The following is a 17,548-nucleotide window of genomic DNA, read 5'->3' on the forward strand; positions in this document are numbered from 1 at the left end:
ATGCAAAGGAGACATTTTTTGGCAAACAAAAATAATTAAGTTAACCCTTTTAAAGTTGTGTTGTAATTAATGCATCTGAATAGCATTTAATTATATATAGTTAATCATTATTCTGTGTACCTTTTTGGACCTTTATACTAGACTGGATTTTTTTTTAGACTTGTTTGCTACTGTAAGTCATATGTTTGCACTTTGCAACCCTCATGTGGGTTTTATAAGATCATAGTGAGGTAGGCTAAAAAGTAAGTAAAAACGTGGTCATGTAATTGCAGTTGTGTGCACCGCCTATCCAGGTGGCCACCGAGTCATAATATACAGTCCTTATCACAGGTGCCAATGCAATTACACAACCATTATTTCATTAGTTTTTCTGCATTGTTCATTATGATCTGATATGACACAGTTGGGATTTGTTACTCTTTGCCAGCTAGTACTAGATAGTTATTATGTGAATCCTGGCAGAATTATTGGAATACATGTGCTTCACCACTCCCCAGGAGTGCTGGTGTTCAAATTCGAGAGGATGAATTCTGAAACCTGAATTCTCCCACTCACCACACTTCAGCACCGGAAGCAGTGGACAGGGTCATGGGAAGTTCACTCACTTGTGGTTCACACTGTACTTCACATAACTCTGATTCTTCAGCTGTCTGGCTTGAAAGGACTATCAAATCAAAAATATCTTTACTGTATTGGCATGACCAAGATTCATACAGGCATTGCCAACGCAAGGGGAGAGTAACCATCAGAGTCACATGCGTCACATGAAACACAAGTGAGTGAACTCCCTGTGACCCTGCCCACTGCTTTGGGTGCTGAAGTGGGATGTGTGAAACTATTTTAATTTTAGAATTCATTCCACTGAATTCAAACACCAACACTACTCCCAAGTGTTCTGCAACTTTGTAATATAGGGCCACTGTGTATTTAGGGTTTATGTTATGTTCCTCCAATGTTTGAGTATCGTACTTTTTTACTACTTTTGCAAAAAATAATTTAAAAAAACACTTTTTAAGTACACGTTTACTTTGAGGTTTGCAACTAAGCTTCGTTCATTGGAACAGTTTGTACCTGTACCATATTCTTTGGCTACGACAGCATACCACACTTGTCTTGTTTATTAAAGCCCTGATTTACAATTAGCATTCAAAACAGTTCTACTAGAATGCAATTTTCCAGAGCCTTTGAGTGTCACAGTATCACTGAGACTCACGTCATATTCCTATCCTTAGGCCCCTTTTACACTTAATTAGTTGCTCTAAGTTAAAACTGAAAGAAAACTGATTTTCAAAGTAATGCCTATGTTTTCCTATTATGTGGTATAACAACAGAAGCGCCAAGTAGAGTAAAATTAGTTACAATTGTTAAAAAGGGGGAAGTGGATGGACTCACCTCCCTTCTGAAAAAATGGCCAGACAACGGGCAGGTTACTTCAAGTTTAAAGTAACATTTATTATGAGCTCCAAAAATGCCACTTTTGGAGCTCATAATAAATGTTACTTTAAACTTGAAGTAACCTGCCCGTTGTCTGGCCATTTTTTCAGAAGGGAGGCGAGTCCACCCACTTCCCTCTTTTTAACAACTTTAACTAATTTTACTCTACTTGGCGCCTCTGTTGTTATAACACATAATTGTTTAGTCCACCCTTGGTGGAGGGGTGTATCCCCATTTCTTTCTATCTACAGAGAGCGACTTCTTAACCCTGAGCGGGGTCAGGTTACAATTCTCCCTGCCTGCTTATCTAGTGGTTGCCTTGGAGGCGACCCGTCCTTGTGAGTATAATCATTGTGTGTGTTTGCATCAGACATCACCTTATTAACATACTACACGATATCGGGCTTTCCATTCACCCCATTTCTTTCAAGCTATGTTTACCTATGGCACAGTTCCCATTATGCGTGTTCTTTTTCACAATGCACTGCTATGGAAAAAAAGCGTACCAACACGCACTAAGGCATACTAACGCACACTAAAGTATACCAATGCATTAAGTGTAAAAGGGCCCTTAGGTAATATGCTATTAGCAAACTACTGAATAAAAAATTTACAATGATATCGCAATACATATTGCCAGCCTAAAGTAAATATAAATATATATTTAACAGTGCAATACAATTTCCCAGTCAAAATGGAAAAAAAAATGAATCTAAAGAAGTTTTCTATATGTAAAAAATTCTACATTTTCACAGTAAATAAAAAGGAGATAATAAAAATGTCTAACAAAATCTCACCTTGCTGGGATCATTCATGCAACTGACATCTGAGTTGGTATCAGCATCTCTGACTAATTCCCTTAACTGTGGAAAATCCAGAGACTGCAGAAAAGCAGAGTCCCGTTGCTGTGGGGCTGGGGGCACATTAGTTTGGTAACATTGTCCCTGGACTCCTGGAGGGACCATCCTGACTTCCATGTATTTTAAGGTCCCATCTGTGTTCAGGTACAGAGCCGGCTGGTACTGATCCAGGTATGGTTTGGATTCAGATCCAGTAAGAAAGCAGCAGCTGCTGCTGTAACCATAACTTTCCTTCCTCAGACATTTCACCAGCAATATAATAAATGTCACAAGAGAAACTAAACTGATCGCCACAAGGGAAACTATTAAATATAAAGTCACATCTGAAGATGGTTTGGAATGAGGCAATAAACTACCAGATTTGGGCCTCTCTACTACCACCTCATCTGCTATACTGACCAGCACAGTGACTGTAGTAGATAATGGAGGATCCCCATGATCACTGATAGAGATGACAAGCTGCTGCTCTGTGTTTTCTGTTTCCTGCAATCCTCGTACAGTTCTGACCTCTCCTGTATGTTTAGACACTTGGAACAATGAGGAGCTGCCGGGGTCAATGAGGTTAAAGAGCAGCCAGGCATTGTGACCAGAGTCCAGATCCACTGCAGACAGTTTGTTCACCAGATATCCGGCACTTGTAGATTTTGGGATCCGTTGTTGTACAATGAGATCCTCAGAGTGCTCTGGATACAGCAGGGAGGGGGAGTTGTCATTTGTATCCAACATGAATATACAGACAGGGACAGTAGATGATAACTTTGGAAAGCCAGAATCTTCTACTTTTATGGTGATTTGTAGAGTCTGGATGTGCTCATAGTCAAAGGAACGCTGAGCATATATGTCACCAGTATTAGAATTGATGTAAACAAAAGAGGATATAGAGGATCCATCTATCTGGCTCTCCACTATAGAGTAAACCAGATCAGAGTTATCACCCTCATCTGCATCAGTAGCAGATACTGTACATAGCAGAGTCCCGGGATCACTGTTTTCCTTAATGAAAGCATTATAAGTAGTCTGTGTAAATGCTGGTGCATTATCATTAACATCAGACAACCTGAGAATAACAGTGGTCTTACTGGACAGAGCAGGAGACCCCAAATCAGTAGCTGTCAGCTCAATAATGTACTGTGATATCCTCTCTCTATCCAGATTCCCATCAGTGACCAGTGAATAACGATTTTTAATATTCTTGATTTTAAATGGAGCATTAGGGGATACCATAAGCTCCACCTCTCCATTTTTCCCAGAATCTTCATCTTTCACACTAATAAAGCCTACAGCAGTTCCCAGAGGTGCATTTTCTGGAATATCATCCGTCAGTGAGGCAAAGGAAATTTCAGGATAATTATCATTTGCATCTTCTACTTCTATGTGAACCATACAGCCACCCTCTAATTTAGGAATCCCTTTGTCTACTGCTTTAATAGATAATTCATAAACATTAATGTCTTCATAGTCAACAGTCCCATTAACATAAATTTCTCCATTTAAGCCGTTCAAAGCAAATATTTTTTTTGCAGATTTAGAAGTATGGCTATCAAAAGAATACTCAATTTCCCCACTTGCACCAACATCAAGATCTGTAGCATTTAATGTTAAGACAACAGTATTTATAGGTAGGTTTTCCTTTAGTTTGATTTTATAAACTGACTGATTAAACAGAGGTGGATTGTCATTAATATCTAGCACTGTTATTGTTACATGACAGGAGCCTGATCTAGCTGGTTCTCCACCATCTATAGCTGTGAGAATAAGATGGTGTTCTGATTTTTCCTCCCTATCTAACACCTTCTCTAATATCAACTGAGGAGTAAGAGTTCCATCTATGCGATTCTTTACAGACAATGAGAAATAAGGATTCGTATTTAATGTATACTGACTGACACCATTAATGCCAACATCCAAATCTTCTGCAATCTCTAAGGCAAATCGAGTACCTATACTTGTCCAAAATTCTGTAATCTCTATAAAATGTTCATTAACTGAAAATGTGGGAGAATTGTCATTAATATCCAAAATTTCTACATCTAGGCTATAACGCGCTGAAGGATTTTCAGCCACCACCTCTAAATGCAGCAAACAGCTCACACTAGATCCACACAGGCTCTCCCTATCAATCCTGTCATTTACAGTCAAGCCTCCATTGTCCTTATTTATAGCTAAATATCTTTGGTATTTGTCAGATGATAAATGTAACCTGCGCTGGGCAAGCTCTGCCTGTTTTATGCCCAGATCCTGAGCTACATTTCCTAGCCATGTCCCTGCATCAGACTCCTCCACAATAGAATAACGAAGCTGCCCAGAGACACAGCCCCAGCTACACAGGAGAAGGGAGAATGCTACTTGCCATTTCCAACAAAGAGAGCAGCCCCTGATGTCCATATCTCACAATATCTTCTTGATATCTGGTGTATCATAGATGCCTTGTAATCCACAGCGCCTGCTGTTTATAAATCCATTTGAATTGCTGTAAAATGAATCCATCTATAGCAAGAAAACATCGTCCTGATCCCTAATGGAACAGCTCTTCTTTGTGTGTGAGCAAAAAGAGGGGAGGGAGAGTCACTGAGCCAGGGGGAGGAGAGCGCACTGATAGCCTGAACAGAGCTAGTGCTGTATCTAAATACTGTGAATGGATGACAACAGTGACCTCTTGTGGTTATTAGTAATATTTTCAGCCATAGTAAACAAATTATAATTAACATGTTACTATATGGAAGCATAACTTTTTTTTTAACTGAAATAAAAAAATCTATGAAAGATTTTTGTTATGATGTTATTCTTGATAAAATATCTTTAAATTGTTTAAAAAGTTGCTTGTAGAGAATCTTCAATCAATCCCCCTCAAATAAAAAAATATTGTATTTTCTAGCGAGTTCTAAAAAGAGTTATTTGACATCTTTCATAACTATTATTGACTGTATGTCCTACAGGATGAGGGGTGCTTTAATGTCTGTCAAGACAAGACAAGACAAATAAGACAAGACAAATAACATTTATATCGAGCTTTTCTCCTGGAGGACTCAAAGCGCGATGACCCTCTGAATCTTGTATGTTTCCAATGTCTATCCAGATGACCCTCTGAATCTTGCATGCTTACAATGTCTGTCCAGATGACCCTCTGAATCTTGCATGCTTCCAATGTCTGTCCAGATGGCCCTCTGAATCTTGAATGGTTCCAATGTCTGTCCAGATGACCCTCTGAATCTTGCATGTTTCCAATGTCTGTCCAGATGGCCCTCTGAATCTTGCATGCTTCCAATGTTTGTCCAGATGGCCCTCTGAATCTTGCATGCTTCCAATGTCTGTCCAGATGACCCTCTGGATCTTGCATGCTTTCAATGTCTGTCCAGGTGACCCTCTAAATCTTGCATGCTTCCAATGTCTGTCCAGATGACCCTCTGAATCTGGCATGCTTCCAATGTCTGTCCAGATGACCCTCTGAATCTTGCATGCTTCCTTCGATATTGGTGCTGTATACATGCGCCAATCATTCAAAATTCAGTGACGTAGTTTCTGTCCAGCAGGGAGCACACCACTGAGTGGGGGGTAGAGCTATGCAAAACACCCTGTTGGTGCTGTCTGCCACAGGGTGTGTGGTAAATTTTGTGGTGCGATTATCACCACAATCTCACCGTGCCATGTGTGAAATTAGCCTTTGCGCTCTAGAAAAACAGTTTGAGACACAAGGATGAATGCAGGAAACACTAGATTATTAGCATTTTTCACAACAGCTAAAATGAGCGGCCAAGTGTGCCTGCCAGAAGCACTGGTCAAGTATATAAGCTGTGGTGTCAAGTAAATGGCAGGAAGTTAGTTGAACAAATGGGCTCAAACCTCCTCCAGAGATTCTTCTAGCAAGTCCAAAAGAGGTCAGTCAACAAGACAACAAGATATGAACATGCAATAAACATGAGAAGACGACTACAATCAGCAAGAAATTTCCCAAGCTGCCAAATAGAAAAGGGAGCACCAGAGGATAATACTTATAAATATGGCAGTGGCCACTGAGCAAATATGATAAAATATACTGAGATCACTGCAGCTCACAGATGGTGGTACTGAGTCCTAACTCACCTGCCTTAAAGTTAGATAAATCTAAGCTGTTCTGTTGAATAAATGCTGTAATCCCATCAGTTATATGTCACTGAATCAACCCTAAAGTGTGGAGATTCACAAATCAGCCATACATAGACAGCAGCCCAGCCTTTATTCAGCACTGTAGGCCATCATAGGTTAGGAGCTTCAACAACAGCCATACTATAGATATGCAATAGATTACATAATGTACCAGTCTATTTTGGAATATGAAACTGACTTTCAAAATAGCTGACAAATCAATTTCAACAATGGATTGCATTGCTAATCACGTTTTTTGCTTTCAGGCCCATATGCAATTACATTTTTGACCTTAGTTTTCTACTTAGGTATATTTCACAACTTGTAAATAAAATACCCTTTAAACCACCGACAAGCAAGACAATATTGTAAATAATTTTTTACTACTTTTTCAACTACTTGTTGGTACTTATGGGCCTCAAGATTAATTACATGTTTGCCGATTACTGCTTTTTAAAATCTGTGTGATTTAAAAAAAGTCAATGTTTTAGAGCTACCTGCAATATACTGTTTTTGAGAAAGGGAGAATAATATTTATTCTAGCTATGGAGCACAGTGGTCCATATCTCTCTACCAGCTGTTACCGCTGCTACCTGGGGATACCATACACTTTTTACTATGTTCACATATATAGTGCAAGGTGCATAAGTAAAAATACATCTGGATGCATTTTGAAACTGCGGACAGGTGGCCCTATTCTTTTATATTGAATAAATGCCCTATCATTACATGCTCCTCTGTGGCCAGCAACAATATGCTCCACTCAACACTGTATTATATGGGACAAGGCCTATATAATGCAAGACAATTAAATAATGCCTCATCAGCTATTGGTGCATTACAGAATGTGAAAGGATACACCACCAAATGGGTAATATGCCTATTATTAAATGTGTTAATATAAATGTAAGTGTTAATGCAGAAATACTATAAAGAATGTTTGGAGAAATCCTAGCAGTCAGGGATCAAATGTCCCTTAACAAAATGGAATTAATGTTTAAGTTTAATTTTCTTTTCTCCATTTGCTGGTAAGGGAAGTAACTATTAAATATTCACTGTTGGCTCCAGGACTGGACAGAATAAAATGTGTGCAATTTGTCTGTAGCCATGTTAGTGCACTTGTTAATGTTACAACAACAAATAGATCAGTATTGTAAGTGAAATTCCCGTTATTTGAAGTGACAGTGATTTTTGTAGGATTCCCTTCTGGGGATTATATTCAATTCGTTCATCTAAAACATAAATGGAATTAAACTCCTAACAAAAATACAGATTCTGTCTCCAGTAATCAACATGTTTTATGCTTAAAGTACAGCTTTCTATTGGGTAAAGCATTTTAACCACTTTAGAGTTGTTTTCTTCTTAAGGATAGAAGCACTATTCCCCTGTCAGCACTCCTCCAATTCATTCACCAATAACTTTATCACTACTTATCATACCTAAATGATCTATATCTTGTTTTAATCATCATAAATTCGGCTTTTAGGAGTTGGTACTGGTTTTCAGTAATTACTTTATTTTCTATTCATTTTATTGGAAAATACAAGGAAAAAATACACCATTTCCATTCCCTATAGTTTTAAAATAAACAATTATTTGTATAGATACACCCCAGACATTTTAATTGCCCATTTGTCCTGGCTATCAAAGCATTTAAATTGTGTCCCTAGTGCAATGTGTGGCAACAATTTACAATTTGGAAATAATGTTGTACATTTTCTCTTTTGCATTTCTTTTTGTACCCTATCTATAATTACAGGCCCTTATTTGCTAAAATAAAAGTACTATACCATCATTACAGGCATATTAAAAAAGCTCAGGCCCTAAGGTAACCACTGATTTTTTTTTAAACTGTTACCTTTTTAACCTCTTGCCGCCCGCGTCACGGCGATGGGCGTGGCCGCGGCAGCAGCCCCAGGACCGCCTAATGCCGATTGGGGTAAAGTCCTGGGACAGCAGTTTTCAGGAGATTGTGCGCAGGCTGCGCGCGCATCTCCTGCCTGGTGGGCGGAGCGGGCAGAGCGGAAGAATGTTACACGGCGAAACCGCCATGTGTTTACTTGTACAGCACTGCAATCAGCAGCAGCGCTGTACTGGGGACAGCCGTGTGGCACGGCTGTCCTCCTGGGGGACAAGAAAGCGATCGGCTCTCATAGGCAGAAGCCTATGACAGCCGATCGCCGTGATTGGCCGGCTGGGGAGAGGGAGGGGATTTGGGAAAAAAATAGCAAGAAATATTAGAAAAAAAAAGCAAATAAATATTTATTTTAAAAAAAATAAACAAAATGGGGGGGGGAGCGATCAGACCCCACCAACAAAGAGCTCTGTTGGTGGGGAGAAAAGGGGGGGGGGAATCACTTGTGTGCAGAGTTGTACGGCCCTGCAGCTTGGCCTTAAAGCTGCAGTGGCCAATTAAGCAGGATTTTGCCTGGTCACTAGGGGGGTTTAACACCATGGTCTTCAAGAGGTTAACACATGTTTATTTATTTATTTTACTTTAACCACTTCTCTACCACAGGGTTTTTCCCCTAAAAACCACACTAATTTTAACATTTCAGGGAGGCAAGGGTTAATGGGCTTAATGGGGGTATAATTTATTTAAAAAAAAAACCTCACTGATGCTGATCACTCACTAATGCTGTATTAGTTATCTGAGATCCTCTTACGAGTGATCTCAGTAACTGTAACAGCATAGTGACTGATTCAATGTTTACACGCATTCTGAATGAATGAGCACTGTCATTGGCTTTGGCAGTGCTCATTCAAACTTGTAAGCACTTTGATTGGCTGACCAGCGGGTGCTGAACGCGACCGCACATCCGCGTGCAAGCGACCGCGCATCCGCGTGCACGCGATCGCGCACGCGAACGCTCACAGCGGGAAACAAACAGGAGATGCCTATCTATGCCCCTGTGCCCCAGGTGAATTTTAAAGGGGCGTAGATAAGCGTGACAAGGGTTGCTAAGTGGTTAATTTTACTTTTTTTTAAACTGTTACTTTTTTAACACGTTTATTTATTTATTTTACTTTAATTTTACTTTTTGGCCACAATATCCTGGAAGTCACCAGAAAGTGTCTGATCATTTTTGTAACTACATTTGTTACTTTCACTTTCATGAATCAATATGCCACTTGATTCGAGGCATGTTTATTCATTCACAGGCAATTCAAATGTCTGATGGGACACATGTTCAACTTCACTGACATGTATATTCTGCCATGAATGAGCGGCGGGAGCATGCACATGCATACACACCTGCCACAAAAATACTGGGTCCATATATGCATCCAGATTGATTTATGGTAGCTCAAACTGAACAGATATATCCATCCAGTTTTAGCTACATGGATATATAACAGAGTAGTGATGACCTGAAATTTTGCTTTTGCGTAATTTAACTTCATAATTTGCAATTATGTAATCGTATTTTTTGAAAATTTGTAATTTATTTAGTTGTAATTTGTAATGTAGTGTTGTAAATGTACATTAAATAGTTATTTCCTGTTTAGATTTGAGTTATTGTAATTTTGCGTAATTACAAAAAATTGCACAAAATTTCCAGATTACCAGTGACTAAGTAATTCTTAATGGAAATAATCCTAGTTACAAAAATTAAGATAATTACAAAAATGACATCACATAAATGTATTTATGGAAACTATAATCATTGCAAAAATGTTGTATATAGTAATAATTTTTCCCTATTGCGATTTTTCTATTACAATTGTAATTGTAATTACAAACATTATGCACAATTTAGCAAAATCGTAATTAGCACATTACAATCATCACTATAACCGAGCAAACTGAATTCTGAGTTCTGTAAAGAGAAATCTCATAAAAAACACTCTAATCTGTTCATAGCATGACGTAAGTTTATAAGGTAATCAGCTCTGTGCACAAAGAGAATAAGGCAATATATTTTTCAAGCTGTCCTGTATAATGATGACTTGCAGGCATGACAAATCAAATGATCAGGCAGCAGATATCACCTATAGGAAAACGTATATAATACATACAGTTCTGCTAGATGGATTTTCCTGTCTTTTTGTGGCAATGACCCTTATTTATTAGGGTTGGATAGTTTGCGTGATCATGCAATCCTCAACTGTGCAAAATTGTTATAATATATCCAGGTGGCCCTTGAGTTCTAAAACATTCTTGCTGCAAGTCATTGAATGCTAATACAATCACACAAGTGCTGTTTCCTTAACCTTTTAGCAGTCTTTGCTATGATCTAATATGACTGTGGTGGTATTTGAAAATTGTTGTCACCACTATATTAACTTAACGACCGCCGAACGGCGATAGGCGGCGGCTGGTCGTAAGTGGAATTTCCATGTCAGTTCACGGAGGGTGTCTCCGTGAACAGTCTGCGAGCCGCCGATCGCGGCTCGCAGGCTAAATGTAAACACACGGGAAAGAAATCCCCGCTGTTTACATCATACAGCGCTGCTGCGCAGCAGCGCAGTAAAGGAGATCAGTGATCCCCGGCCTCTGATTGGCCGGGAATCGCCGCATTCTGATAGGCTGAAGCCTGTCAGAGGCTGCACAGGACGGATCGCCATCCTGCGCCGCCCAGGGGATGGAAGGGAGGGAGGGAAACAGAGGGAAGGCGGAAAACGCTGCTGAGGGGGGCTTTGAGGAGCCCCCCACAACACGCAGGCAGCCGTGGCGATCAGACCCCCCCTGCAGGACATCCCCCTAGTGGGGAAAAAAGAGGGGAAGTCTGATCACCCTGGCTCAAACACGATCTGTACTGTGGGCTGAATAGCCCACGCAACACAGATCAAAAGGAAAGAGCCCAGTCCTCAAGGGGTTAAACAATTATTAGATGAAACCTCCAGGTTTGCTGGAACACTCAAGTGAACTTCTCTCCAGTGTACTCTAACCCTGTAAGGGCTAGTGTGTACTTAGGGTTTATGTTATGTTCTTGGCCTCCAAGTCTTGAAGTATCTGTTGTACTGACTATGACATTTGCAACATAAAATACAAAAACACCATGAACAAATAACCATTTACTCTGTGGTCTGTAAATTACCGTATATACTCGCAAGCAAGCCGAATTTTTGACCCCCCAAAAGTGGGCCAAAAGTTGGGGGGTCGGCTTGCTTGCGAGTCATGTGTGGGTGGGTGGATAGGTGCTGTCCCTCCCCGCTCCCCCTGCGGCCGCCGCTGCTGCTATTACCTCAGGCGGCGCCGCTGCCTCTATCCCCGTCCTCCTCCGGTAACTCATTCACACAGCAGCGCGCCCCCCGCTGCTGTGATGACGCAGGAAACCATAGAGAGCGGTTCCCATAGTAACGGCATCACGCTACAGGAAGCCGCTCTCTATGGTTTCCTCGTCATCACAGCAGCGAGAGGCGCGCTGCTGTGAGTGAGTTACTACCGGAGGAGGACGGGGATAGAGGAAGCGGCGCCGCCTGAGGTAATAGCAGCAGCGGCGGCCGCAGGGGGAGCGGGGAGGGACAGCACCTACCCACCCATACTGGGGCATTATGCTAGCTATATGGGGCACTATACTAGCTATAATGGGGCACTATACTAGCTATACTGGGGGCACTATACTAGCTATACTGGGGGCACTATACTAGCTATACTGGGGCACTATACTAGCTATACTGGGGGCACTATACTAGCTATACTGGGGGCACTATACTAGCTATAATGGGGCACTATACTAGCTATACTGGGGGCACTATACTAGCTATACTGGGGGCACTATACTAGCTATACTGGGGGCACTATACTAGCTATACTGGGGGCACTATACTAGCTATAATGGGGCACTATACTAGCTATAATGGGGCACTATACTAGCTATACTGGGGGCACTATACTAGCTATACTGGGGGCACTATACTAGCTATACTGGGGGCACTATACTAGCTATACTGGGGGCACTATACTAGCTATACTGGGGGCACTATACTAGCTATACTGGGGGCACTATACTAGCTATACTGGGGGCACTATACTAACTATACTGAGCACTATACTAGCTAAACTGGGGCACTTCACTAGCTATACTGAGCACTATACTAGCTATACTGAGCACTATACTAGCTATACTGAGCACTATACTAGCTATACTGGGGCATTTTACTAGCTATACTGAGTACTACCTACCTATACTGAGCACTATACTAGCTAAACTGGGGCACTTCACTAGCTATAATGAGCACTATACTAGCTATACTGAGCACTATACTAGCTATAATGAGCACTATACTAGCTATACTGGGGCATTTTACTTGCTATACTGAGCACTACCTACCTATACTGGGCACTATACTAGCTATACTGGGACATACTGGGGGGATCACGCGGCCAGCGTTTCCTACCCCGGCTTACATGAGGGTCAATCATTTTTTCCTGTTTTTTGGGGTAAAAGTGGGGGGGTCGGCTTACATGCGGGTCGGCTTGCTTGCGAGTATATACGGTAGCTTTCTTCATTCAAACATATCACATTATTTAGTAAAACAAGAGCATACCACGTAGAATTCAACAGTATCATTCATCATAGCCAGTGTACTAGAATTCAATGCGCCAGAGCTTCTGACAAGTGTCTGTAGTTTTATGGAGACTTCTACTGTGATCTCTGTGCCCTGTGGTGAAATTCTATAAGCAAACTGAACACAAAAGCCTTCTTATAATAAATGACTTGTGTATAGTAAATACAACTTAACAATACAATTTAAAAGAATTCATGGTATAAATGTATGGTAATATAGATTAGGAAAGGTCTAATATGAACTCACCTTGCTTGGATCATTCATGCAACTGACATCTGAAATGGTATCAGCATCTCTGACTAGTTCTCTTAACTGTGGAAAATCCAGAGACTGCAGGAAAGCAGAGTCACGTTGCTGTGGGGCTGGGGGCACATTAGTTTGGTAACATTGTCCCTGGGCTCCTGGAGGGACCATCCTGACTTCCATGTATTTTAAGGTCCCATCTGTGTTGAGGAACAGAGCCGGCTGGTACTGATCCAGGTATGGTTTGGACTCAGATCCACTTAGACAACAACTGCTGCTGTAACCATAACTTTCCTTTCTCAGACATTTCACCAGCAATATAATAAATGTCACAAGAGAAACTAAACTGATAGCAACAAGGGAAACTATTAAATATAAAGTTACATCTGATGTTGGTTTGGAATTAATCAATAAACTACTAGATTTGGGTCTCTCTACTACCACCTCATCTGCTATACTGACCAGCACAGTGACTGTAGTAGATAATGGAGGATCCCCATGATCACTGATAGAGATGACAAGCTGCTGCTCTGTGTTTTCTGTTTCCTGCAATCCTCGTACAGTTCTGACCTCTCCTGTATGTTTAGACACTTGGAACAATGAGGAGCTGCCGGGGTCAATGAGGTTAAAGAGCAGCCAGGCATTGTGACCAGAGTCCAGATCCACTGCAGACAGTTTGGTCACCAGATATCCGGCACTTGTAGATTTTGGGATCCTCTGTTGTACAATGAGATCCTCAGCGTGCTCTGGATACAGCAGGGAGGGGGAGTTATCATTGGTATCCAGAATGAATATACAGACAGGGACAGTAGAAGATAACTTTGGTGACCCAGAATCCTCTACTTTTATGGTGATTTGTACAGTCTGGATGTGCTCATAGTCAAAGGAACGCTGAGCATATATGTCACCAGTATTAGAATTGATGTAAACAAAAGAGGATATAGAGGATCCATCTATCTGGCTCTCCACTATAGAGTAAACCAGATCAGAGTTATCACCCTCATCTGCATCAGTAGCAGATACTGTACATAGCAGAGTCCCCGGATCACTGTTTTCCTTAATGAAAGCATTATAAGTAGTCTGTGTAAATGCTGGTGCATTATCATTAACATCAGACACCCTGAGAATAACAGTGGTCTTACTGGATAGAGCAGGAGACCCCAAATCAGTAGCTGTCAGCTCAATAATATACTGTGATATCCTCTCTCTATCCAGATTCCCATCAGTGACCAGGGAGTAACGATTTTTAATATTCCTGATTTTAAATGGAGCATTAGGGGATACCATAAGCTCCACCTCTCCATTTTTCCCAGAATCTTCATCTTTCACACTAATAAAGCCCACAGCAGTTCCCAGAGGTGCATTTTCTGGAATATCATCCGTTAGTGAAACAAAGGAAATTTCAGGATAATTATCATTTACATCTTCTATCTCTATGTGAACCATACAATCACCCTCTAATTTAGGAATCCCTTTGTCTACTGCTTTAATAGACAATTCATAAAAATTCATTTGTTCGTAGTCAACAGTCCCATTAACATAAATTTCTCCATTTAAGCCGTTCAAAGCAAATATTTTTTTTGCAGATTTAGAAGTGTGGCTATCAAAAGAATACTCAATTTCCCCACTTGCACCAACATCAAGATCTGTAGCATTTAATGTTAAGACAACAGTATTTATAGGTAGGTTTTCCTTTAGTTTAATTTTATAAACCGACTGATTAAACAGAGGTGGATTATCATTAATATCTAGCACTTTTATTGTTACATGACAGGAGCCTGATCTAGCTGGTTCTCCACCATCTATAGCTGTGAGAATAAGATGGTGTTCTGATTTTTCCTCCCTATCTAACACCTTCTCTAATATCAGCTGAGGAGTAAGAGTTCCATCTTTACGATTCTTCACAGACAAAGAAAAGTAAGGATTAGTATTTAGTGTGTACTGACTGACGCCATTAATGCCAACATCCAAATCTTCTGCTATCTCTAGGGCAAACCGTGCACCAGGGCTAGTAAGTAATTCTGTAATTTCAATATTATGTTTATTCATTAAAAAAGTAGGAGAATTATCATTAATATCCAGGATCTCTACATCTAGGCTATAAAGCTCTGAAGGATTTTCAGCCACCACCTCTAAATGCAGCAAACAGCTCACACTAGATCCACACAGGCTCTCCCTATCAATCCTGTCATTTACAGTCAAGCCTCCATTGTCCTTATTTACAGCAAAATATCTTTGGTATTTGTCAGATGATAAATGTAACCTGCGCTGGGCAAGCTCTGCCTGTTTTATGCCCAGATCCTGAGCTACATTTCCTAGCCATGTGCCTGGATCAGACTCCTCCACAATAGAATAACGAAGCTGCCCAGAGACACAGCCCCAGCTACACAGGAGAAGGGAGAATGCTACTTGCCATTTCCAACAAAGAGAGCAGCCTCTGATGTCCATATCTCACAATGTGTCCTTGATGTCTGTTGTATCATAGATGTGTTGTAATCCACAGGGTATGTTGTTTATAAATCCATTTGTTTTGTTGGAAAATGAATCCATCCATAGTAAGAAAACATCGTCATGATCTCTAATGGAACAGCTCTTCTTTGTGTGTGAGCGAAGAGAGGGGAGGGTGAATCACTGAGCCAGGGGGAGGAGAGCGTACAGCTAGCCTGAACAGATCTAGTACTATAGCTAAATAAAATAAATGGGGATGTGACTGACCTCTTGTGGTTATTGTTTATAATGTCAGGCGAAGAAGCACAAATTACATAGTTTAGATATAGTTATGATACTTACAGCTATGATACTTACAGTTATGATATATTTTATTTACTGAAATTAGGAAGAGGAAAATGATCTGAAATGTGATTTTGTTTGTCCTTGGTAAAAAACAAGTATTTGGAGACAATGACAATATATCTATAGTAAATTTCATATTTGATTTCCATTATCTTTGTCTCATAAATTACAATGGAAATGATGCCTGGTAATCCTTTATAGCAGAAACATTATCAATCAATAGTCTTTATTTTTCTATGGGGCAGCACAGAAAAGCAACTTAGTTCAACCCCTAACATGCCCCTTTAGCTTCTACTCAGTGATGCAGAATATGCAAAAGGAAAATAAAGAGAGAGTGAAATATTTAGAAAGGTCTGCAACTCTCTCCTTTGCTTATTTAAACATTTTCTGCACTAATGTAAATAAAAAGGTAAGCTAAACATGCAGGATTACATTTAAGGGTTTAAAGAGCAAAGATGAGTACACAGTTTGTTACCCTTTTCAACCCATCCTTTCCTATTGCATACCCCATATGTAGAGAAGAAAGAAGGAGGGTGCCCATTTCTAGGATATGTCAGTTAGACCATACAAATGATGAAAGGTGATAAAGTATGATGCTGAAATGTACTGATGGATATTGACAAGGGAATGGGGAGATGGTGGAATTCTTATATATTGACTATAACATAATCTTGCTTAAATCTATTAAAGAAAGCTTCTTTTTTTAACCATGCAGAAGGTGCATTGCAGATGGAAAAGAAGTAAAACTACTTTTCATTTAAAAGTAATGAGAAATACCACTGTTGCTACAAAAGGCTTTTGAGGGTTAGGTGCTCTACCTCCCGACCAAACATGAATCCTGTTAATTTTCTGGATGGTAGTAAATTGCACATTGCATGCAGCTTGGAGATGGGCAAATTTAATGCAAATTAAATAAAGTTACTGCCAATTTTGATTACAATCCTAAATTGTATAAAAATGATAATGAAATTTGCATCAACTCAAACAATTAGCATCTCTCCACCTGATCACCCATTGTGTCATGTGAAATCAGAGTTCAGTCACTTTTTATTTTTGGTCCCTCCCATTACCCTGATAAGATCCGCATTGCAGTACAGAATGTATCTGATATATTTGCAGTTCCACAGCCTAAAGATTTTATATTACACATTGAAAACAGCATGTATAGTCATGACTTATAGCAAATATGTAAACAGATAGCTTGATTTTGGCAATCAATTATAATTCTTCACTACATTTTTTTTTTCATATAAAAAAAATGTTAAGGGATGGTGTTCCTTAAACTTACAGTTAATGCAAAAACAGAAGGGTATAGCTCTGTCTGGCAGAATATAGTCTCACTTCCATGCACATGTATGTGCACAGAGTATGGGATTTTGAAGACTAGTAAGCACAATCTTTAGCTGTCATTTTTTTTTATATTTAAAATAAAAGTATATTTTTAAAAAATGAAATGTACTTCTTGAACAAACGTCTATATTTTTAACCACTTCACCACTGAGGGGTTTTACCCCTTGAACACCAGAGCAATTTTCACCTTTCAGCGCTCCGTCCATTCATTCGTCTATAACTTTATTATT

At 40.0% G+C, this 17,548-nt stretch overlaps 1 protein-coding gene across 27 annotated transcripts in view; it reads right to left on the bottom strand.

Annotated features, from left to right (window-relative positions):
• LOC137564200 (protocadherin gamma-C5-like) overlaps positions 1-17,548 on the bottom strand; it is a 669,033-nt gene that overhangs the window by 293,754 nt on the left and 357,731 nt on the right. Inside the window, exon 1 of one of the 27 annotated variants that reach the window (XM_068277730.1) lies at positions 13,179-15,766. The exons of 25 other annotated variants lie outside the window; for them this stretch is intronic. In XM_068277730.1, the coding sequence (XP_068133831.1) occupies positions 13,179-15,623 (2,445 nt within the window). In that variant the 5' untranslated portion in view covers positions 15,624-15,766. Of the gene's footprint in view, positions 1-2,231; positions 4,823-13,178; positions 15,767-17,548 lie in introns of those variants that run through there. One more of the 27 variants, XM_068277723.1, reaches the window with a different exon arrangement.

Source organism: Hyperolius riggenbachi, chromosome 3 (genome assembly GCF_040937935.1).
Source record: "Hyperolius riggenbachi isolate aHypRig1 chromosome 3, aHypRig1.pri, whole genome shotgun sequence".
NCBI lineage: Eukaryota > Metazoa > Chordata > Amphibia > Anura > Hyperoliidae > Hyperolius > Hyperolius riggenbachi.